The sequence below is a fragment of the Salvia hispanica genome, chromosome 4 (assembly GCF_029641045.1).
Source record: "Salvia hispanica isolate PSC_SH4W2 chromosome 4, Shi_PSC_v1, whole genome shotgun sequence".
Classification (NCBI taxonomy): domain Eukaryota; kingdom Viridiplantae; phylum Streptophyta; class Magnoliopsida; order Lamiales; family Lamiaceae; genus Salvia; species Salvia hispanica.
Genome location: NC_142695.1, coordinates 60033937 through 60056432, shown reverse-complemented (window position 1 = coordinate 60056432; position 22496 = coordinate 60033937). Strand labels below are relative to the sequence as shown.

The 22496-nt window shown below is 36.5% G+C and overlaps 4 protein-coding genes across 6 annotated transcripts; 3 read left to right on the top strand and 1 right to left on the bottom strand.

Annotated features, from left to right (window-relative positions):
• Positions 1-1734: 1734 nt before the first annotated feature.
• On the top strand, positions 1735-4323 carry LOC125192241 (GDSL esterase/lipase At2g04570-like). Its single transcript, XM_048089755.2, has 3 exons — positions 1735-2126; positions 2796-3291; positions 3920-4323. The coding sequence occupies exons 1-3, from the start codon at positions 1767-1769 to the stop codon at positions 4111-4113; spliced, it is 1050 nt and encodes a 349-aa protein (XP_047945712.1). The 5' UTR covers positions 1735-1766; the 3' UTR covers positions 4114-4323.
• A 2519-nt stretch (positions 4324-6842) lies between these two features.
• On the top strand, positions 6843-11352 carry LOC125192975 (centromere/kinetochore protein zw10 homolog). 2 transcript variants are annotated; one of them, XM_048090662.2, is made up of 14 exons: positions 6847-7442; positions 7807-7938; positions 8026-8202; positions 8333-8494; positions 8628-8861; positions 8937-9077; positions 9227-9319; positions 9469-9564; positions 9813-9941; positions 10044-10121; positions 10201-10359; positions 10452-10599; positions 10694-10776; positions 10873-11352. In XM_048090662.2, the coding sequence occupies exons 1-14, from the start codon at positions 6876-6878 to the stop codon at positions 10957-10959; spliced, it is 2286 nt and encodes a 761-aa protein (XP_047946619.2). In that variant the 5' UTR covers positions 6847-6875; the 3' UTR covers positions 10960-11352. The 2 variants fall into 2 exon arrangements, with proteins under 2 accessions (XP_088926065.1, XP_047946619.2); XM_089069939.1 differs by lacking the exons at positions 10452-10599; positions 10694-10776; positions 10873-11352 and having other exon boundaries at positions 6843-7442; positions 10190-10353.
• Positions 11353-15130: 3778 nt separating this feature from the next.
• LOC125192664 (inositol diphosphatase DSP4-like) lies at positions 15131-17406 on the top strand. The gene is made up of 6 exons (XM_048090285.2): positions 15131-15525; positions 15973-16066; positions 16233-16290; positions 16390-16433; positions 16529-16710; positions 17160-17406. The coding sequence occupies exons 1-6, from the start codon at positions 15287-15289 to the stop codon at positions 17179-17181; spliced, it is 639 nt and encodes a 212-aa protein (XP_047946242.2). The 5' UTR covers positions 15131-15286; the 3' UTR covers positions 17182-17406.
• LOC125195562 (uncharacterized) lies at positions 16393-22032 on the bottom strand. 2 transcript variants are annotated; one of them, XM_089057724.1, is made up of 12 exons: positions 21702-22032; positions 21507-21610; positions 20814-20955; positions 20416-20712; positions 20176-20323; positions 18951-19916; positions 18634-18863; positions 18457-18530; positions 17752-17833; positions 17536-17677; positions 17094-17153; positions 16393-16725 (listed from the first exon to the last, which is right to left on the bottom strand). In XM_089057724.1, exons 2-10 carry the CDS (start codon positions 21560-21562, stop codon positions 17594-17596), a joined length of 2079 nt encoding a protein of 692 aa, XP_088913850.1. In that variant the 5' UTR covers positions 21563-21610; positions 21702-22032; the 3' UTR covers positions 16393-16725; positions 17094-17153; positions 17536-17593. The 2 variants fall into 2 exon arrangements, with proteins under 2 accessions (XP_088913850.1, XP_088913849.1); XM_089057723.1 differs by having other exon boundaries at positions 17536-17651.
• Between the last annotated feature and the right edge of the window lie 464 nt (positions 22033-22496).

The window sequence follows — 22496 nt, the reverse complement described above, 5'->3', positions numbered from 1 at the left end:
AATAAAATCTAAGCAAATTAAATTACATATTTTTTGGAGTAATATATAAACTACGACACAACAAGAATGCAATTTAACAACCGTTTTCAATTACTTAATTATCTCATTTTATTCTTACTTATAAAGTCCCATGTCGAATTTTAAAATGGGGATTCCTTTATTTCATTATTCATAATATTACATTTCACTTTCACTTTATTTATAAAATTATTTCGGTATTTATTTAATATTCTCAATTTTGCAAAAATCAAAACGAAGTTGGAGTAAAAATTAAAAGAATTCAATGAAATATTAGTTTGAGAGGGACAGTCGATGATAACAATGTATCATGAAAAGAAAATAAAAAAATACGGTTACTGAATGGCCTCCATTTCAGGTGGGGATTTAAATGCACATTTTTTCGAACATAGTGCTTTCACCACATCACAATATTTTGCATCATTATTTATGTACATTATTTACAAAAAATTATTAATAAATTAATTATTATTCTGCCTCACAGCTATCGCCCAATAAATTACTTACGGAAATATACAATTCAATTAATTACTATTTATTGCATATGCCATGTAGCTAGATTGGTCCAGGGTTCATTTGTTATAGGTGCAATAAAAGGCACCTCTAATTGGGAAAGCTCAACTAATCATTTATTTATCTGACAATATTTTACATCATCATATTTTGTACCATGCATAACTCTTTTTTGCTACAGCAATTTGAATATCTTTCAGTAATAGAAGAAAGAAAAATTAGGGCACAAAATTAATAAATGTGTATGCCTATACATCTAGAGTAACAAAAGCATTTCATTAATTTCTTCTCTTTTGTAATGGTCCATCCTTCTAAATTCTAATAAATCTTGATCACACACAAGCAACCAAATTTAACAATAAACACTTCGATAAGTGTTCAATAACAAAATTACTACTCCAAATCACTTCAATATATGTTCTTTTCTTAGGGTTTACGTTGATGTATGGAGGTTATAATTTGGGATAATTTTCCAAAATATGGAATGCACGTATTTTTGTTGGACGGAAAAATGGAAAGAGCACAAATTTTTATGAGACGGAGAGAGTATATACTCTTTTTTCATGGGATGAACGAAAGTGGAAAGTGCACATATTTTTATGGGACAGAGGAAGTCTATACTCTCTTTATTCATCAATAGTGCATATTTTTTTTAATTTCTTATTCTAATTATTACAGTTTCTGAAATGGAAACTTCGTTGTTTCCACTTTACCATTTGTTTTATTATATTCATTTTTTACTCAATTTTTTTATTTTAATATTTTTAACGGTTAATATATTTTTTGAAAATATTTTGTCTCATGCATAGCAGGGTGATAACACTAGTTGATCACACAAGCAACCAACTTTAACAATAAACACTTCAATAAGTGTTCAATAACAAAATTACTACTCCAAATCACTTCAAAACGCATAAATTTACCAGTCTATTCGAACGCTACTATGTACACATACTCATCGAGCCAAATATCGACAGATGTTCGATGACAACGGGATAAAATACGAGATTGGAAGTCACTCAAAAAACAAAAGCATCAATGCATGGGTGCATTTGCCAACCCATTTAACCACCTCACACCAATGCACTATAATTCAATGCACCATTAAAAGCTTCTTCCTTTTCCTCAACTCCCAAATCCATTAAATAAATCAACCAACAAACTTTCCCCCAATTTTCTATTTAAAACCCTTCCATTTATCACTTCAACCAAAAAACACATTAATATTTCCCAAAATGCTGAATTTTCCTCTCTTAGCTTGCCTCCTCCTCTGCCTCCTCGGCCGCGGCGGCGCCGCCGCGGTCCCGGCGGTGATCGTGTTCGGAGACTCCTCGGTCGACGCCGGCAACAACAACCAGATATCGACGGTGCTGCGGAGCAATTTCCGCCCCTACGGCCGCGATTTCTACGGCGGGAAACCGACGGGGAGATTCTCGAACGGCCGCATTCCGCCGGATTTCATCTCGGAGGCGTTCGGTCTCCGGCCGTTCGTGCCGGCGTACCTCGATCCGCAGTACAACATCTCCGATTTCGCCGCCGGCGTCTGCTTCGCCTCCGCCGGCACCGGATTTGACAACGCGACTTCGAATGTGCTCGTAAGTTCGAGATCGGTTTTAGCCACACGCTTTTCTCGTGTTTCGTTGTTGCGGTTTTAATTGTTTATTAATTTATTTATTTTTTGAGGAAATTGATATACATACAAATTGAAATTTGCATGGGCTTAATTTCAAGCTTGTTTCTGAAACAAATTCAGAAATTAGCTAGATTCTCATTTGCATAATCACACTTTTTTTGTTGGTTTTGTGTGTGTGTATGTGTGTTTTTTTTTTCTGAAGTAGATAATTCTGTGCTTCACTTGGATCGAAAAATATCAGACTGAAAATAAGCAGCATTTATTATGCATATAATAAATAATTAATGAAATGAAGTTAATATTATCATATTTTGATACACCTTCCGTTCCGCGTTTAATTTTCAGCACTCATTTTAAAAAAATAATAATAAATAATTAAAGTAGAGAAACGTAAAAAGAAAAAGAGAATAATAGAGAGAAATTCTTCTTTTATTATTTTCTTTCTTACTTTACTCTCTCTCCACTTTAACTATTTATTAGTAGTATCATTTTTTCAAAACTAGTGCTCAAAATGAAACGCCTCTACTACAGAGGGACGGTAGTATTTTATTTCAGTATTAAAATAGACAACATATACTCAATTTTGATCAATTTGTGTATATTTATTTTGAATTTTGTGATATCTATGTAGAATGTGATTCCTCTATGGAAAGAGGTGGAATACTACAAGGAATATCAAAACAAACTCAAAGCCTACGCCGGCGAAACAAAGGCCAATTCCATAATCAACGATGCTCTCTACTTGGTAAGCTTAGGCACAAATGACTTCCTAGAGAACTACTACACTATCCCGAACACGAGGTCCAGATACACGGTCGACCAGTATCAGGACTTCCTTATCGGGCTAGTGGAGGAGTTCATCACGAGCATCTACGGCCTGGGAGCCCGGAAGATCTCGTTGACCGGGCTCCCGCCGATGGGGTGCTTGCCGTTGGAGAGGTCCACAAACTATGTGAATGGGAATGGGAATGAGTGCATGGAAGGGTACAATCTTGTGGCCTTGCATTTTAATGAGAAGTTGAATGGTTTGGTTGGGAAGGTGAATGGGAAGTTGAGTGGGATTAAGGTTGTTTTCTCTAATCCTTATGGGATTTTCATGCAAATGATCAAGAAGCCTTCTCAATTTGGTAAGTTTTTTTTTTTTTTTTTTGTTATTTTCATGAAGTTTCTTACAGTATTACGTTTTCGTGTTTTGAGGGACCAGTCTCATGTTAGATAGTCTGACGTGTCAAATTTTCAGATAGCGTCTTTAATTGTATTAAAAAATATCCTTAATGGTTTTATCATGAAATGGAAAAAAAATTAAATCACTCATTTTGGGAAAAATTGGGGTTTGAATTTAAATTTTGATGGGATTTTTAGTTTGATACTACTTCTAAATGATCAGATATTTTGTGAATAGTTTAATTACACATCAATTTGGGGTTATAAATTAGGATACAATTAAGCATGAAGGTGGTTGGGCATTGATATATATGTCAACATGCAACAATAAATTTCAATAATTGTGTGTGTTTATGTCTACAAATATAGTAGCTGGTAAATTAAGAAAAGAGGGTAATATTATTATGTGATAGTACAAAATAGTACCATGTTGTTATGAATTATGCATGTGAGTACCATATTTTAGAGGTTGTTAATTAAATTGAAGGTAGGTAAATAATTTGTTACTAGCTAACCAACTAACATTCTTTAATTATTATGAATTAAATGTTTTTTTTATTTAACATATTATGTTGTGAAATATATTGACAGGATTTGAAGTAGCATCAGTCGCATGTTGTGCGACAGGAATGTTCGAAATGGGGTATATGTGCGACCAGCTCAATCCCTTCACATGTACAGATGCAAATAAATATGTGTTCTGGGATTCTTTCCATCCAACTCAGAAAGCCAGCCAAATTGTGGCTACCTACTTGCTCAAGCATAGTCTGCGTGAATTCTTATGAAAAATATAAAACTTGTTCGACCCCGATTTCGTGTTACTAGCGCATATCTAACTAGGTCTTGAGTACGTTGTGGTTTTTGTGACCGATGCCCCCAACTAGTGCTCATAATATCTCGACTTAGATAGCGAGATAGCGTGATTTATGTTTGACGATGTTCGTGTTGTATGTCAATATATATGTTATGTCAACTATTATATCTAGTTTTCAATATTTGTTTCCGCGTATCACTATTTTTTTATGAACGAAAATTACTCAAAGTCAGAAGTTGACGAGCAAAGTTTTAAAAAGTCGTAATATTACATAGTAGCAAAAATTCGTGCAATAACAAATTAAGGATCAAAGTAGCTAACAAATGATAAAAAAAAAATCAACTACCACGCTGCAAACAACATACAACAATATCAAGACCGTAGATGTATCAATCTAGCAGCACAATACCGCATATACAAGTGAACCACACAAAGCAAAAATACAAACTCATAAAAAAAAGTGAAAAACAGAGAATTTACAACCCGAACATAATATCACAAACTAAAACAATCAGGCACCGTCCTATAAACGTAAAAACAGTCATCAACAACCCGATAATTTAATTTTTAAAGGATTTAGCCGATATAATTGAGCAACGCCTAAGATAAAAACATCTTAACACTTATGTGGTATATATTCGATTTCCTAGATAAAATAATATCAAGATATAATCTAGGATTTTGAGTTGTGAGATTATTTTAATCATAGAGGCTTAGCTATGACTAATTATCCCATGATTATCCATCTAAGATTGAGTTGTGGGATTCAATCTCATGAACTAAACACACTACATATTTAATATCGGGATACAATTTTGCAAACTAACCCCTTAATGTGAATGAACTCACAATTCATTGCTTTAATAATATTGACTTATTAGTCAATAATCGTTGTGTATAAAAACGAGACACGTGTCGAATCGAAAAGGTCAAGAAATCTCACATCAATCGCTAGTGAGAAGATGCACCTCTAATTTTATAGTTGGGGATTTAAATGCATTGGCATGTATTAATTTGTCAACTTTATTCTCATACATATTTGGTGTGATATTATTGTAAGTACCAAAGAAATCTAGCAAACATGCATGGTATATACGTACAATGCCTGCAAATGCGATAATAGTTGCAATTAATAGCATTCGGTGGGTGGTTGCTAATTGGTACTATCGAAATCTTTGGCTGCATTTGATCGTATTAATTATGTCGATTCAATATTTTATTAGAAGAGTATTTTATATTGCCTCTCCCTGTCTAACTTACATCTTTCTTGACATTAAATAATGTATATTTATTATTTTTGCAAAATTACTGTTGCATGAAAAATTGACATGCAATTGAAGGATTGCATTGGACACAAGGTTAACATTAGACGAAATTCGATCTCATTTTTCTAAAATTTAAAAATAATACGCTTATTTAGAGTTAAATTATAGTAGATACTTATTTTAAAATAGAGAAAACCAATAGAGATAGTTTTATGAAGTATTATTCTTTTGTTGTCGTAGAGAGTATGATCGACCTTATTTTGGTACGATGCGACTAGTGGATCTAAGTGTTTGAAGAGTATATTTACTGAAACAAATATTATTACATTGATAAGATATTTCATTCATTCCGGCTCATTTTTGTTTACTGAATCTCCATACAGAGTCGGATGTAAGAGTTTCTGTCACCTGGCTTCTTCGGACGTGATATCAACCTTCTCAGCATGTAATCAAATCATTAACTTGTGTTGCGACAAAAAATATATAATCTTCTGTTGTTATAACTCTAAATTAAGCATTTTATGTTGTTATAACTCTAAATGAAGCATTTTATGTCTAATTGTTAAAATTCTATTATCTTGCCCCACATCGGCTTGGTGATGATCCTATCTCTTCTATATAAGGATGGATAACCCTCCCCCTTGTGAGGCCTTTTAAGGGGTGAGTGATCCATTTCTAATATGGTATCAGAGCGGGCCCAAGTCGATGATGGATTTATTCTCTTTATCTCTTATCTACCTCACGAGTGGAAGACCGATGTCCTTTCCGGCCCACACGTGAGGGGGCGTGTTAAATTCTCTAAAAGTCTGTCCCACATCGACTTGGTGATGATCCTATCTCTTCTATATAAGGATGGATAACCCTCCCCCTTATGAGGCCTTTTAAGGGGTGAGTGGCTCATTTCTAATATGGTATCAGAGCGGGCCCAAGTCGATGATGAATTTATTCTCTTTATCTCTTATCTACCTCACGAGTGGAAAACCGATGTCCTTTCCGGCCCACATCGATGATGGTTCTCTAGCATTGCCTACCCACGTGATGGAAGACCGATATCCTTTTCGGCCCACACGTGAGGGGGCGTGTTAAATTCTCTAAAATTCTGTCCCACATCGACTTGGTGATAATCCAATCTAATCTATATAAGTGTGGATAACCCTCCCCCTTATGAGGCCTTTTAAGAGGTGAGTGGCCCAAGTCGATGATGGATTATATCTCTTTATCTCTTCTCTTGCCTACCCACGTAATGAAAGTCCGATATGTCATTCCGGTCCACACATGAAAGGGCGTGTTAAAATTCTATTATCTTATCCCACATCAGCTTGGTGATTATCCTATCTCTATTTGCTATTTTCTTGAATAAACGGTGAAAACTGATAATTACAAATTATTTGGGGGTTAAAGTGAAATTCACCGAAAACATTAATTTTCTGCAACGCCAAACTATCTGCTGCAGACATCCCCACAGTTAATGCGGTGGACTCTCACGATCGACGTCATGATCAACACAATCAACGTCCGAGATCTTCTCATCTCGCCGGAATCCCCCTCCTCGCCGCTCTCGGCGCCGGACCTCCGCCTCCTCATCTCCCGCCTCGATTCCCACTCCCTCCGCATCAAATCCACCGTCCAATCGTACCTCCTTTCCCACCATTCCGACTTCTCCGCCCTCTTCTCGCGCTGCTCCGACGTCGTTTCGAAATCCGAGAATCTCGCCGGAGACGTCGCCGCGCTGTGCGATCAGCCGGTGGAGGCGGATGTGGGGAGGATCGTGAAGGAGATTGTGGAAAAGAGGCGGGAGGCGCGGGGGAAGAGGGAGATTGTGGAGTTTTTGGGGGTAATTTTGGAATTGGATCGGAAATTGGGGGTGGTTAGGGAGGATGTGAAGAGCGGGAGAGTGGTGGAGGCGGCGGAGGGGCTCAGGGAGCTGAAAGCAGCTCTTGGAGTGAAGGGCCGTGGCGATTCTCACGCGGCGGAGGAAGGTGAGCCGGCGGTTTATGCGATTTTCAGAAAACAGTGGGTGGATTGCTTCGAGGAGGTGAATTGGAATTTTGCTTTGATTTTGTGTGATCAGAGGAATTGGATTTTGCAAATATTGATTGGATTGAACATTCCTCTTAATTTTGCTCTGCCTTAGTTGGATTGAAGGCTGTATTTTGTGCAATTTTTACAGTTATTAAGCTTCTGCAATAAGAACTCTTAGTGAATAGAGAACTTCATTTCATTTTCTGAACTTGGAGGAGTTAGGCTTTTCTCAGAAAAGGTTGAATTTTTTGCTCTTTTCATTGCTTGTGGCACAATTGACGATTGAAACTTACATTTTTTTATTGGTGATGAGTAACAAAATGGTGATTTTATCCAATTTAATGATTTGTTTTTAGAGCCGTTCAATTTGGATGTAGATTCAAGAGCTACTTTTGAGGTTTATGGAGAATGCCGTGCGGTTCGATCAGGATGCCAATGCGGTTTATGTGAAGTATCAGATTGATGGAGTTAATGGTCTAGAGCTGTCCACTCTAATGAATGCTATGGATGTGAGTAAAAATTGGAAAATATTCCCGTATTCATTTTTCAGTGGCAACTTTCTCTGCAATGTGTAATCACCCATGGTGTTTATGTAGGTTGCAGGGGTTCTTGATTATGGGCTTGCTAAAATTGCAGATTTGATCACTAAATATGTTTTCACGCCAGTGGTGAGTTGTAAAGCAAATCCTATAGTTGAAGAAGGAGAAAACAACCAGGATCCGGGCCATGTCAAAGAAGCAGTTCTTAAGATGTCTCCATCTGTTGAGTCTGAGGTACAGATTAGGAATCTGGAAGCAGAATTGGCTTTCGTGTGCACTGCGTTTATATAACTATCATGTACTTATTCCTTTGCGTGAATTAAACCCATGCTCGTGGCCCATTTAATCGTCCTCATATTCACAGGGCAATAAGGTGGATGGTAAACTTATGTACTCCAACATCGTTCAGATCATAAATTTTTTCAGCAAATATTTATGCTTCAACGATGGATCTTGGATGCGCTGTTTTGGACGATTGACTTGGCCAAGGATGTCAGATATGATTATTTCAAATTTCCTTGTCAAGGTTTGTGTTTAATTCTCGTAGTATTAAATATCGGTTCATATATAAAGAATTTTGTTGAGAAGATATGTGATTTCATAAAATTTTGTTTCCCATGGTGAGATGTTAGTCATGAAATCCCTCCATCGGGTTTCAGGCTGTTCCCGATGATGCTTCGAAGCTCGCTGAGTTTCAGCAGATCAGGAAACTCACAATTGATTTTGAGACAGCTTTGAAGGAACTTAAGTTCATATCTTCATCGAATGATAAAGATCATAAGCTGAGTAATTTTGCTGACAATGTTGAAGTGCACTTTGCATCGAGAAAGAAAGCTCAAATTTTGGCTAGGGCCAGAAATATGCTTCTGCAATCTGATTTCAGTCTTCCTCAAGTGAGTACATATTTGTGATCTTGTAAGTGTTTTCTGCTGGTCTGCCTGATTCAGCTGTGGTGTATTTGCCTACAGGACTATAGCACGAGAACATTGGGCGCCAACAAAGAAGAGAGTGCTGACTCCAACCGCGTTATTTTGCTGTTTTCATCTGAGGAATGCGTGGTGTCTGTATCAGCTAAAGAACTAATGGAGCTTGTGCATCAAACCCTAAAGGTTATGTTTTTGTTTTTCATTTCACTATACACTCTCGCCAATTTGTCGACTTGTGTACCAATTTGTCGACTTATATACTTGATTACTTTCTATGTCTTTGTACCCCCACACATATTGAGAATGTGTTTTTATGCCACTGGTTATTGCAGGATGTGTGCTTATCACCTCCAAAAGTGGCATTGGAATTCTACCATGCTGCTAGAAATGCTCTAGTTCTTTACGAAGCGATCATCCCTGTGAAGGTGTGTAGATTAAATTACTTTGCTTTGAGCTATATCTAGTCAAGTTCTTTTGCATTGTGGTGAAGATTTTGCTTACGTTCATATTCATAAAAGTTCAACAAATATGATAATATATTTAATGTTATGACACGTCTACTTGATTTCTAAAGCTTCAAAGCCAGCTCGATTCCATTACCCAGGCGGCTGTTCTCATGCACAATGACTGTCTTTACCTATCTCAGGAGGTTCTTGGGCTTGCATTTCAGGTAGGTCTGCATATTGATTAGTTTTCCTTTCCATATCTTTGGCATCATCAGAAAAAAATATTGCATTCCTTTCCGACAATATGCTCCTGCCATCGAACTGTAGAAATTGATCTCTGATTTCTGAAGCTAATTGAATGTAGTTTATTTAGAGTTATTGATTCTCTTTCAACTGAAATAAGTAGTCATTCACCAAAATAAACTCTCTGAACTACTTTTCAATAATGCATCTCATCGCTCTAATTTTGCAGTATCGCCCGTACTTTCCTAGTTCTGTTAAGGAGCTTGCTGTATTTATTGATTTGGCTCCCAAATTTCTACTCCTGGCTGAAGAAGTTTTGCAGCGTCAAGTTCAGCTTGTTAAGTCCAACTTAAAACAGGTACTCTCTGGAAACAGGCCTTTTTGTGGTATCTTCTGTGCGTGCATTTTTACAAGCCAAATCTTTTCCGATCTGATTGTGCTGTGATATGTTGTTGACTAGGCTATCGATGGAGCCAACGGGTTTCAAAACACCCACAAAGTGAAACAGTTTGAATCTGCCAAATTTTGCATCGATCAGGTATTCAGCACCTTTTTGAAATGAAGAAGAAGCTTCAATGCCTTCCCCAGTTTGAGACGTTGATTCAGTTTTCTGCTAGATTGCGTTTGTGATCGAGAAAGTGCACATAATCTGGGAACCCTTGTTACTTCCTTCCGTATATCTGAGGAGCATGACCATGATTCTCGAGTCGGTCTTTACGAGACTTGCGAAAGAGATACTTCTTATAGATGACATGGCTGCTCAAGAAACATTGCAGGTGCAGTGCAAGAATTGATCAATATACTTGATTTAAAAAATTTGTATAACTATTAAGTCGAAGTATCTTTCTCACCGGCTTTCTAAATACAGCTTCAAAGACTGATCCAGCTGCTGTTCGAGCATCTCTCCTCTTTACTCGAGCCCATGTTGGCCGTGGACGAGAGAGAGAAGTCACAAGAGGCTCAAAAGGACATGGATAATCTTATATCATCCATCCGGAAGCTGAGAAAGTTGGCCGGTGAATTTTTTTTTTCGATTACTGTACCATATTTCCATTATAACTGCATTTCTCAACAACTTTATCTTACTCTATTTCCTGCACATCCCCTTAGAACTCTTGGACATGCCTCTGAAGTCTATCACCGATGCCTGGGAGAGCGGTGAACTCGCTGATTGCAACTTCGAAGCATCAGAGGTACGAAAATTTCATACACCTTGAACAAAAAAATCCAAAGCTTTTCAGATGATTGTTCGAAAAATCTACTATTAGTCACTGCCTCGTGCATTGCAGGTCCAGGATTTTATCCGAGCCATATTCACAGACTCACCTCTGAGAAGAGAATGCTTGTTTAGAATAGAAAACACATACTTCGGATGAAAGAAGAAAAGCGGCGTGATTAATGGAACCACCGAAGATTTGAAGAATCGATGGAATGACCTCAGAACCTGTGGGAGTCGGAGGTGAAACGAGCACTACAAAAACGACGGAAAATGAGAGAGCAGAGGCTTGTTCAAGAGTTAGTTTACTACTGCCATTAACCTCTGCTAATGGTGTTCATTTCTCAGTTTACTCATTTTGAGATTATTACTTTTAGCCCATAGCTTTAGGTTATTTAAAGATAACATTTTTTTAGTATATTCAGTGATACATCTATGAAAATTTATACTTAGAAAACATTTTTGAGAACTTTCTTAAAGCTTTCATTCCCTATGAAAGAGAGAAAATGGAGGGAAAGGATAAATATTTTATTATTGAAATTTTAATAACTTATTTTTGTGATAGTTAAGATTACTAGATTATCATTTTTTTTTGTCATAGTTAAATTTATAGTATCATTGTTAATTTACCACAATAGCCTATGTACATCATAATTACACAAATTTACAAATCTCATGTTTTTAAAATAGAGTGACACTGATCAATGCTATCGTCCACACAAGTATTATTCTCACTAAGGCAAAACGTGTATGATAATATAACATATGATGTTTCTTGATGTATTTATCTTGTAAGATGGCCTTGTCACATTCAATACAATTATATTTAATCATATTAGCATAGTATAGAGAATTGACCTAATTTGTTTTGTATGTTCAAATCACATCACCGAAAATAAACTGACCCCTTGAAAATCAATTAAAAAAAGGATCCATTACATTAATAAACTTTTGTATTTTTTTGACTTTCTAATTGACATCGATGAAATAAAAAATAGTAAAAGTTAAAACCCATAATTACTTAATTAGTAAAGAAAGACAAATTGCGTGAGCAAATAGAAACCGTTAAAAGTGGACCAAGTTCCAATTATTGAATTTTAAAATGTAAATTATGCGGCTCTTAAAGATAACCATTCTTTGTGGTTGGTTCATGATCATAAATTACTCCTTCCGTCCCACTTTAGGAGTCCCGGTTGAGTTGACACGGGTTTTAAGACAGTGGAATGTTGGTGCCTATTACCAATTATGAAATATTCCAATCGGGATTCCTAAAGTGGGACACCCAGAAGTAGTAAACCGGGACTCCTAAAGTGGGACGGGGGGAGTATAATTAAGAATCATAATTACGATTGAGACTGATTTGATGAAGTAAATTAACAACGTCCATACTAATTGTGAGTTGCTTACTCTGATTGTCTAGTTTGTGCAGTTTGTTGTAAGGATTAAAATCATCACATCATAAAGAAGTGAATTTATGTAAGTTTTGTTTCATGTTGAATACAACATATGATTAGCCCCCTTAAACAATAGGAGTACAACACATAAATTGTCAAAAGAATAATCACTTAAATATAAACCACCCATAGTGATCGATTTCAAAAGACAAACATTTCTATAACACCTAAAAGAGATGGAAAAGTACTAATTATGGAAAATGATGTATGCATAAGTGGTTTATTTTTATGGTGTAACTTTGTTCTCATATTTATTTATTCAAATAATTAAGTGACATTCTGACATTGCGTGACTAATTAATTCAGCTAACACTTGATAATAGCAACTCTGGTGGTTAGCTAGACTACTAAATTTTTATTGTGGTTTTGCATGCTCCAACTTCATTAAAAATTTTAGAAATAGTTAAATTTAGTGTGGGGGTGTTTCATGGATCATGCATGTTTCTATTTTATGTCATTTAAAATCCTTTTTGATTATTTATATTGATTATAATTATGATTAATTAAATTTAGTGTGGATTGTTTCATGCAGTCTTCCATTTATATAGTAATTGAAACATATTTTAGAGTGCATATATATATTTAATTACAATAGTTTTTGCATGGTTGGTTCAATGCATAAAATTTAGTGCTTGGATGCATTCAAAACTATTCTATTTGTTTGAAGTGTTTTTTAATTATTTATATTAATTATGGTAATTTCAGAACTGGTGTATGATTTGATTTTTAAATGATTTTATTACATGTATATATCCACTTAAAATCATTGGGGGATACAAATAGAATTTAAAAAGGTTTAATTTGAGAACTTTCCATCTTCTTATAACATGTCGACTTATTAATATTTGCAAAATAACTATACTATTATTAATGAAAAATAAGAAAATTTGTCCCAAAATTCCGAGACATATATTGAAAAGAGACATATCACAACAATTACATATCTATGTATATACTTGGGGATGACCCGAAAATAGAAAAAAACTCTATTAAATTCGGTCTTTGGAGTTGTCGTCAATCCCACTGTGAGACAGTTCTGCACCATCCTTTCGAGACTGGAGTTCACTTCTATTTTTCATCCGTCATCCACTGCAAGAAACAATCACCGCATCGCTTATGCCTCCGATGCTATAGACGATATCTTTCATTATACATAACCCTACAAGTTCTGTTTTCTGGATCTGCCGTTGCACGATTAGAACTAATATTTGAGCATGCAAGATATAGGACAAAGGTCCCAACAAAGGACAAATTATGTAAACGTGGCGCGCAGCTCTCCAAAATCAGCACACTCATAATATAAAGTAGCATATTCGTTGGAATAATACTATTATGCTCTTTCTACCGATCTTTCTCTTTTGAAAAAAATAAAACAAAAATAATTAAAGGTGCATCTATTATAATATTGACTATGTCAACATAATTTGTTCCAGCCATTTTAGGAAGGTGTGAATAAAATTTTATATTTATAGTTCAACTTTTTAACATTTCCAAACCACACATCATTTCGAGGTTTCGTTTATTGTAACTTGTTAATATAATTACAAATTAAAGTAGTGCTAGAGTTGCAAACGTAAGGTTTTCAATACATACAATTATTGCTACAAATAGAAACATTAGCTTTGGACAAAATTAATTATAAAAAAATTCTAGCATACGTGTAAAACTGTTTTTTGTGATTTTAATTTAAAGTATATTTACTCATCCACTTTTTATTTTTATTCTTTTATTTATTGATTCAAAGAATATCCACCGATTTTTATTTGTCAAAAAAGATATAAGCGAATATACTTCTTATAACAAAAAGTTAAGTAGAAAAGGATTGCCTTTCCCTCATTTTCATGCTTTATCTTCTACCAATTGCATGTGTGTGTATGTAAGTATATAATTATAATACACTCTATAATTAATGGTCAATTATTGGTTCCAATATTTTCAGGATTCACGATTTTAAATTCATGTATGAAAATAATTGTGTCCATGTATTTTCGTATGGAACAAGTTAATTAGAGATCGTAAAGTCAAATAGTTGAATTAACAAGATTCTACACTACTTTAGATTATGCCACCGTACACTATAGTTCTCATCTTGAAATCTTAAAAAAAAAGAAAAAAAAAGTTTTCAAGTTGAAAACTTCAAATTTATACTAGCGCTTGATTATCTATTTTAAATAACATTATAACAATTTTTTATTTCTATATTCCCGCAATAAAATTTCATTTAGCTCGAGAAATTATTTACTATATGCACAATTAATTCAAAAATACTCACATAATCAACTAGATGGTTAGCATCCCTATGATAACAAAAAGTCGCCCTAATAATCCTTATTGGAAGAGATTTTTTTTCTTTGAGGAGAAAAAATAACACAATTTAGTTGACTATACATCCTGCGTACTTATTTCAAAACCTAAATGCAATACAAAGTCAAAACCACATTTTCTTTCTATTGAAATATAAAATATTTACTCATACCATAAACCAAAAATTCATTTTATTAATTTGGCTCATCCAAAATTTTGTTATCCAATTTTCGTATTTAATTAATCATTTTAAAATTAATAATCGAGACTCTCATTTCACTAACAGCGTACTCAGACTTGGGAAATTTATTAAAGTTCACGCCAAAAGGGACCGAGAATGGGCCGAAGCCCTACCAAATTGATATTTTATTTATCCATATAATATCGTCGAATTCTCGATATTTTATATAATATCCTATACCAAAACAAATTCTACGTCCGCTCCTAGTGACCGGAAATGGCTCGTGGACGGAGGGAGTATTATTAAATAGAGAAAATAGATAAATTCGAATAAATGGATGATGAGTGCACGCATATACCATTTGCTTGTGGTAGTCAAAATTACATGCCCCAAACATCGCCTATAAATAAACCCGCCAACTAAAAATCATCACAAAAAGGCATTTCTTCAACACTCCTTTTCATCTGAATCAACTAGAAAAGCAAGAAAGCGAGAGATCACTGTTGAGCAATTCATTTTTTTGTGTTAGATTAAATCAGAAAATAAAAATGATGATGAAGTTCAACGCCGAAAACGGCAGCAATAGAAATCAGTGCAGAGCCGCAGAAGCGGCTGTGCCGCGGCAGCTGCGGGTGTCGTTCCGGGGCGAGAGCTACGTGGAGGCTGGCGGCGCGGTGTTCACGCCGCCGCTCAATTTCGCAATGGTGGAGTGCGGGATTTACCGGTCTGGATTTCCCGACTCCGGCAACTTCTCCTTCCTCGAAACCCTCAACCTCCGATCTATCATGTGAGTCTCTTCTCTCTTCTCTATATTTTTACATATGTATCTATAAATAGAGAGGTGTTTGAAAATTGAGGTCTGAGGATATGGTGCTGATTGAGTGTGTGTGGTGTGTGAAAACATAGACGTGGATATTAAGGTTTTTTTGACATTTTTTTTATATTAGTTGTTAGATTATTGAAGATTTGGGAAATGGCATTTAATGCTTTGTCATTGTGTGGGAAGAAAGATATAATATAAAGGAATCATTTTGGGTGTTTCTTTAGCTATTTTGATTACAATACAGTTATTACAGTTATTTCAGTTACTGTACAGTTTCATTAGATTTTTATGCAAATAAGCATATGATTGCACATGGCTATAACTCTTTCCTTATATCACACATCAAAGTAGTGTGTGTGTGTGTGTGGAGAGATAGGTTGAGAGAGGTTAATTTGTGTTTTCTTTGTGTAGATATTTGTGCCCGGAGCCGTACCCCGACGCCAACGTGGAGTTTCTCAAAGCAAATGGGATTCAGTTATTTCAGTTTGGGATTGAGGGATGTAAGGTAAGTATAATGTTGGTATCATAATGTTCTTGAATAATGCTCAAAAATGAACATGGCTCCTTTAGTTATGAAAGGAGAGTACTGACTTCCTAAGAATTAATTAGCGACGGACGATTCTAGGGGGAACATGTTCCTGATACCTATAACACGAACTCGTGCTTAACAGGAACCCTTTGTGAATATACCCGAAGACAAAATTCGCGAAGCGCTGAAGGTAGCTATAGGTATGTTGGTTTCAACTTTCAAATTCCCATTTCAGAAAATGCATGCTTGAGTTCAGTAAGATAACTTCGGTTTTATTCACTTTTTTTTCTTAATGTTAGATGTCAAGAATCATCCTGTACTGATTCATTGCAAACGAGGAAAGGTAATATATGTACATTCTCTATAGACTAAACTAGGTAGCTACAAAGTTGCAGATGTAAGTACTAACTTGTTATTGGATGTGGTCACTTCATTCAGCACCGAACTGGTTGCCTCGTTGGGTGCTTGAGAAAATCACAGAGATGGTGCCTGACTTCTGTTTTCGATGAGTACCAGCGGTTTGCAGCAGCCAAAGCAAGAGTTTCGGATCAGAGGTTTATGGAGATGTTCGACGCTTCATCCTTCAAGAACTTGCCTATATCATTCTCAGTCTCCAAGAGGTATAAGGAGTGTGCCTGATAGAATATTTTTTGTTTCATCAGTTCAACTAGTGAATAAACATCAGTATCAAAATTTATGGAGCAACGACATTTCCAAAGCCTCTGAACTATAAAGTAGAATGATTGTTTAGGATCAGTAAAACACAATCTATCAGATCAAGAAGGCTTCTCTTTTTCTTATATGAGTGTAAATGAGCCTAATTCTTATGCAGCCATCATAGTCACTCCATTGAAAGTAAAAGCTTGAATCAATATATTCTGAAGCATAATGATGACTCATGCTTAAGGCCTTCATACGAGAATATTTGAATGATCTAATATGTACTGCTTCTCTAGTTCAGAATGATACTTTCTCAGTAATGAATAATCAGCAATGCACATACATTCCTTATTCTGATAATTCTTCTGGATGGGTATTCGTCTTTGATGAAGCTTTATGTCTCCTGCAGAACACAACTGGTTAGTGGATGACAGGCAAAGGAGATGAAAATGCAGGTTAATTTTCAGTATGAGCTCACTCATCTTTCCATGAGCATTCTTTTTTGTATCTTTTCACAGTACACTTGCCTCAAGTGTCGAAAGTAAAGTAGAAATCGTGCTTATTTTATCGTGCATAGGAGTCTACTTAGAGCAGCTATTTCAAATTCAATGTAACAACTCCTAGTTGTTTATGGAATCATAAAAGTTTGTGTACTAGTTAAGTCTCTGCAAGCCAAGCTGAAATTTCTCCCTCCCTCCCTCTCCTCTCTCTCTCTGAAGACAAGAGTTATGCTACACAAATTGCACCACTGAAAACAATTAATGCTAGTTTAGCCAGATGGTTACCTCTCCTCTCCTCTCTCTCTCTGAAGATTGCTTTCTGTGGTTACCTCTGATTCAGATGTTACATCTCCTTCTTGGACTTCTTCACTCGATAAAAGGACTCTTTCCAGGGAGGAGCACTGTCATATGAATCTTGGGTCAAAAACTTCCAGCGGATGCATAAATCAAATTGAATATCACTTCTGCACATTAAGGGGGAGAACAGTTCTTTTGACTTACACTAATCCCAACTTTTTCTTGGGGCCACGTCCTCATGGCTCTTAACGATCTTTGAATGAACTCACGCACATGATTATAGATACTGCATTGAAAAAAAATTAGTCAGACCGACGAGCTAGCCTTCGTCCAAAGATAAAAATGGTGCTGCATTCCGTTAGTCTGGGTTAGGATTTCTGCTTGAATATTTCATGTTATGCTAAAATCAACTGCTCCCCCAAAATAATAAATATGAGGTTCAAGTTTTAAAAAAATGGTTGAGGGTGCTGAAGCACCCCTCTGCATTGAACTGTTTCCGGGCAACATTTGCTAATTGAACCTGTAAAGGAGCTAGCTACTTGGATCTCAATTAATTAAAATGCATCGAGATTCAATCATTTAGTCCCTTTTGTTAGCTCACGAACTTGTTTGTTTGCATGCCTGTGAACCTATACCAAGTGAAGTTCGGCCCAATATTATGCTTTCAACCTTGTTCACAAGCTCGAATTTGATCCCCCTCCCCCCTAATTTTATGTACCTTGATTAATGACAAACCCAGCTCGAGCTGTGCACGAGCCTAACTATTTTGATTTGAGCCAAACTCAAATATGTATCAAGGTGGAGCCTAAGTAAAATGCAAATGTGTTAAGCTCGGGCTTGCTAGTGTTTGGGTAGGCCTGGTTCGTTTCCAGCCCTATATCGACTAATATAATTACATCTATGTCATACCTGAGCCGATGCCTATTGCAGGCAGCAAGGAAAGCCACTAAACCGTGGAGAATACTTCGGAGAGCACGAAAAATCTGATCAAAAGAAACATAACATATGTATAAATCAAAAATTGCAAGCAGATCAAATATGAAAAACACTAGTAACTAAGCAGATTTCAGTTGTGCAGCAAACTACCTGAGAGAAAAGGTCATTCCAAAGGGAACGCCACATTGAAATCTCAACTGTGCTCACCGTTGACTGAACACTCCTTGTCACCCTAAAGATGCTACTTGAAGACATCCACACATCTCTAAACAAGGCGAATAAGACCGAACTTGAGGACGCGAGAATACGGCAGAACCCGAAGAGCAGCCTGAACGGAGCGTAAAAAAGTATCCATGCTACAGAGTATACGAATTTTGTTGCTGGAAGAAACAGATAAAAAAGATTCAAGAATGTGTAGCCATTATGTAGAAAAGGTTAAAGTGATTGATGAAAGTATGTGTCCTTACAAACATTCCAAGCTACATTGAACAAGTACCACACCGGCAGCAGGAAGATCTCCAAAATATCACCTATCATCGTGAAGGAAGATTCCACCACTGCCGAAATCACTGAGAAGAAATCCTCTGCTACTGGTTCGAACAGATTCCAAAGGGGCAAGAAGAATTCCACGACCTCAGCAAAGGGCCGAGCCAATGGCATAACACAGAATGAGAGGAAGGAGAGAACGGTCCTTGTTGCAGTGAGGAACCATTTCATGGCCTTTTGGAAGTTATGAAGAAACAGCATAGTTCCTAAATACTGAATCCTTGAAGTCATTTCCCACGCATCTATCCAGTCGCAGAGGGGTCCGAACATTCTAGAAACTGTTGCCTTAAGCAGAGGTACATTCTTGTATAAGTCATAGAAGCCAATGAGGACAGTAATGACTGAGATAAGGACATATAGGCCTCGTGCTAGAGGGCACATCCATGGTCGGTAGAGCCGGCAAAATCCTGGGTAAGACTGCAGGAAAATGACCCACGATGGAAGTCCAGCTTCAAGTAGAGTGAGTAGCCTTAGTTTTGGCATTATTATTTCCTTTAGCTTGAAAGGGAGATAGGGATCACTGAACTTGAATAGAATCAAAACATCACGATAGACTGTGACCTCGATTTTTTCTTCACTGTCACTTACATCAGAGGTCTTCGAACAGATTCCATTTGGTTCATTGTTTGCTTCTCCAGAGCTAGAAGCGTGCTCAGCTTCATAGTGACTAGAGCGAAAAAAATTCCATCTTCTGGGAGGCTCATTGAGGGTAGGAGACACACGGTGTGTTCTCTTAATACTGTCAGTTGTATCTGGACACACACTAGGAGTATGCTCCATAGAGCAGGGAGTTTCACTTCCTGCAGGTGTAACGTCACTAGTAGTTTCGTCCCCATCCTCATTAATAGTCGTCACGAAACTTTCTTCAGCATCATAGTAATCCTCTCCTGAAATAACCTCAAACTTAGTGCTGCAACAAATTAACTTAGAAAATGGATTAAGGCCTTGGACAATCAATAAACATGTTTATAGTAGTATTATACAAATTTGAACTTTGTAGTTCTGTTAGAAATGGAGGATTGAAAACAAATGAGGCAATTAGAACTCGACAGGATTTTCCATATACCTATGAACGTTTTAGCCACCTAAAAAATAATATTGAAATGATGCAAGAATCTAGAATGCAGTTCTGGCTATGACAAATACCTAATGTGATTTCCAAATGCTCCTTCAGCAGAATATGTTCTTCCATCGTCCCAGGAAACCATGAGGCTATGCTCCACACAGCTTGTGCTATACTGTCGAATTCCCATCTTCGCATAATCTTAGCCTCTATTGCAAGTGATGTATCTGTCTGAAAACGACAAACAAGAAACGAGAAAGCAGATTTCAGGCACCTGGTTTCTAACTTCAGTGACTAAAGTTTTCTCTGCGGTCACTACCAACCTGAAGATCATTATAATAATTGATTCCACGAACATTGCTCCACACAACCTCAAATACAATGAACCCATACAGAGTGCTGTGTATCAAGCCATTTGCAATCAATGAGGTTGTGAGCTTCTTTACTGGAAGCAAAGCATCCTCCCTAGATCCGACCACATCATCGATGACACGGAACCACTCTCGGAGAACTCTTAATTTTCTGGTAGGTGGTGGGGAAGAAGTCTGTGATTCTGGAAGTTCTTCAGTTGTCATTTTTTCCTTCTTGCCCCTTGTGTTCGCGAATGGGGACAACCTGGACTGTAGAAATATGAGAAGTACTTCTGAGCAAAACAGTTTTTGACAGAGCTTATGTTAACTTGATAGTGCTAACTATAATGGAACATAATCTTTTTAGCAACCTTAGTAACCATCAATTGCCACCAATGAGTAGGCAGAGGCGCAAGATCTTTCAGCCATGGCCTATTGTCCACCAAGATATAGAAGTTCCCACTCTCAGAAGGTAGAAATAAGTGGAGATCTGAAAGGTAGGACTGCAAATCCCTGCACAAAGCATATGAACCTCTATATTAAACAGATTACAGCAATGTCTAGAGAAAATCTTTCAGAACATTGAGTTAGGATGAACGCACACCCATCCACCCACACACACACACGATGTATCCAAGAAAAGGAAGTCACTGTGAGATTTTCCTCTTTTGCATATTCAATAATCAGGAATTTTGAGAAATAGGCTGCCATGATCATTGTTGAATATATTAGATTATACACTAGAGATTAGTATAAACAAAATTCTCCTCCTTAGCATCCTACACACTAAGTTAAATAATGCTTTAGGCAACTACAAAAGCTTTACATTCCAATAGAGAGACCTCGGAAATCCATCATATACTCTTTACAAGGAAAATGATTTCTAGATATTCAGAGCTCTCCAATCTATTTCCATAACCTTTTCCTCTCTTCATAGTATTTCTTTAATAAGACCAGAAACCATATTTACTCACAAATTGAATGCCATTCATGGAAAAATCAATAAAAACAACTTCCAAAATCTAAATTCAGCCACAATGAATCCAATAAAAGAAATTAATTACCCAATCTGCAAACTCGTCAATGGAAAGATGCAGCGCTCCACTTCCCCTTGCGCCATTACTCAAACAACGATTCCTCAACCCTCGCTCCTCCTTCAAAGTTCCTCCTACCACCACAAGTCCAACAACATTCACATCGACAGGATTGCAAAATCAATTGGGGGAAAAAAAACCTAAAAAGCAACAAAAAAAAATTACCTGAATAAACGAAATGCAGCTCGATTTCAGGGGATTTCCATAAGAATACTGCTTCGCACGAACAATCAGGACAGCAAACACCGATTACAAGCTTCATCAACCTTGAATCGAGAATCCAGGAAAAAAATGGGGAAATTGATCGGATGTTCAGCTACGCGATCGAGCAATTATCTGTTTTTACGGTGTGAGGTGAATCAGATGCCGAGAATCGCAGCTTCTTAGCTTCAGCAGAGGTAATGAAGGTCGGCCATTAATGTGTGTGGAGAGAGAAAATATAGGAGCTGAAGATTGCGTGGATTTTGTAGAGAGAGAAGTGAATTTGTCTGTGGATCGTCGGAAAATCAGCGACACGTATCATGAGAGAGAGAAGGCGTTGATGAAATAAACCGGTAGTTATTTTTGAGAGAGAAAAGGCGTTGGTGAACTGAACCGGTCGTTAATTTTGAGAGAGAGAAGAATTTTCCCGCGCGATTAGTCTATAAATATTAGAGATTTGTCAATTAAAATTTAAAAGATTACCTAATTTTTAATGAATTTCAGTTTATAGCCTCAAATAAATTTTTTCCTAGCATGAATTCTGAAAAAGTTTTAAATATTATAGTTGCCTAAAGCCAATTTTAGCTCTTCTAGTAACAAGGTTCGTTCGATTAGTTTATGATATTTGTTTGTCATGTCAAGATAAAGATTTACGACTCGATAAGTTTGATTGAGCAATGAACGCACTTTTATAATAACAAATGACTATTTTCAGAGCTTTGACAATACGTCAAAATCTTCATCTCGACATGATTGACA

Excerpts from the sequence above, each read along its gene's own strand:
- LOC125192664 (XM_048090285.2), top strand. The coding sequence starts at position 15,287 with ATGATGATGAAGTTCAACGCCGAAAACGGCAGCAATAGAAATCAGTGC. Across the intron at positions 15,526-15,972 it reads CTCAACCTCCGATCTATCAT|ATATTTGTGCCCGGAGCCGT; the intron begins GTGAGTCTCTTC and ends TTCTTTGTGTAG. Across the intron at positions 16,291-16,389 it reads AGCGCTGAAGGTAGCTATAG|ATGTCAAGAATCATCCTGTA; the intron begins GTATGTTGGTTT and ends TCTTAATGTTAG.
- LOC125195562 (XM_089057723.1), bottom strand. The coding sequence starts at position 21,562 with ATGGCGCAAGGGGAAGTGGAGCGCTGCATCTTTCCATTGACGAGTTTG. Across the intron at positions 19,917-20,175 it reads GCATTTGGAAATCACATTAG|GAGAGGATTACTATGATGCT; the intron begins GTATTTGTCATA and ends AGGTTATTTCAG. Across the intron at positions 18,864-18,950 it reads CAATGTAGCTTGGAATGTTT|CAACAAAATTCGTATACTCT; the intron begins GTAAGGACACAT and ends TGTTTCTTCCAG.
- LOC125192241 (XM_048089755.2), top strand. The coding sequence starts at position 1,767 with ATGCTGAATTTTCCTCTCTTAGCTTGCCTCCTCCTCTGCCTCCTCGGC. Across the intron at positions 2,127-2,795 it reads ACGCGACTTCGAATGTGCTC|AATGTGATTCCTCTATGGAA; the intron begins GTAAGTTCGAGA and ends ATATCTATGTAG. Across the intron at positions 3,292-3,919 it reads CAAGAAGCCTTCTCAATTTG|GATTTGAAGTAGCATCAGTC; the intron begins GTAAGTTTTTTT and ends ATATATTGACAG.
- LOC125192975 (XM_048090662.2), top strand. The coding sequence starts at position 6,876 with ATGCGGTGGACTCTCACGATCGACGTCATGATCAACACAATCAACGTC. Across the intron at positions 9,565-9,812 it reads TTCTTGGGCTTGCATTTCAG|TATCGCCCGTACTTTCCTAG; the intron begins GTAGGTCTGCAT and ends CTAATTTTGCAG. Across the intron at positions 10,600-10,693 it reads GAAGCTGAGAAAGTTGGCCG|AACTCTTGGACATGCCTCTG; the intron begins GTGAATTTTTTT and ends ACATCCCCTTAG.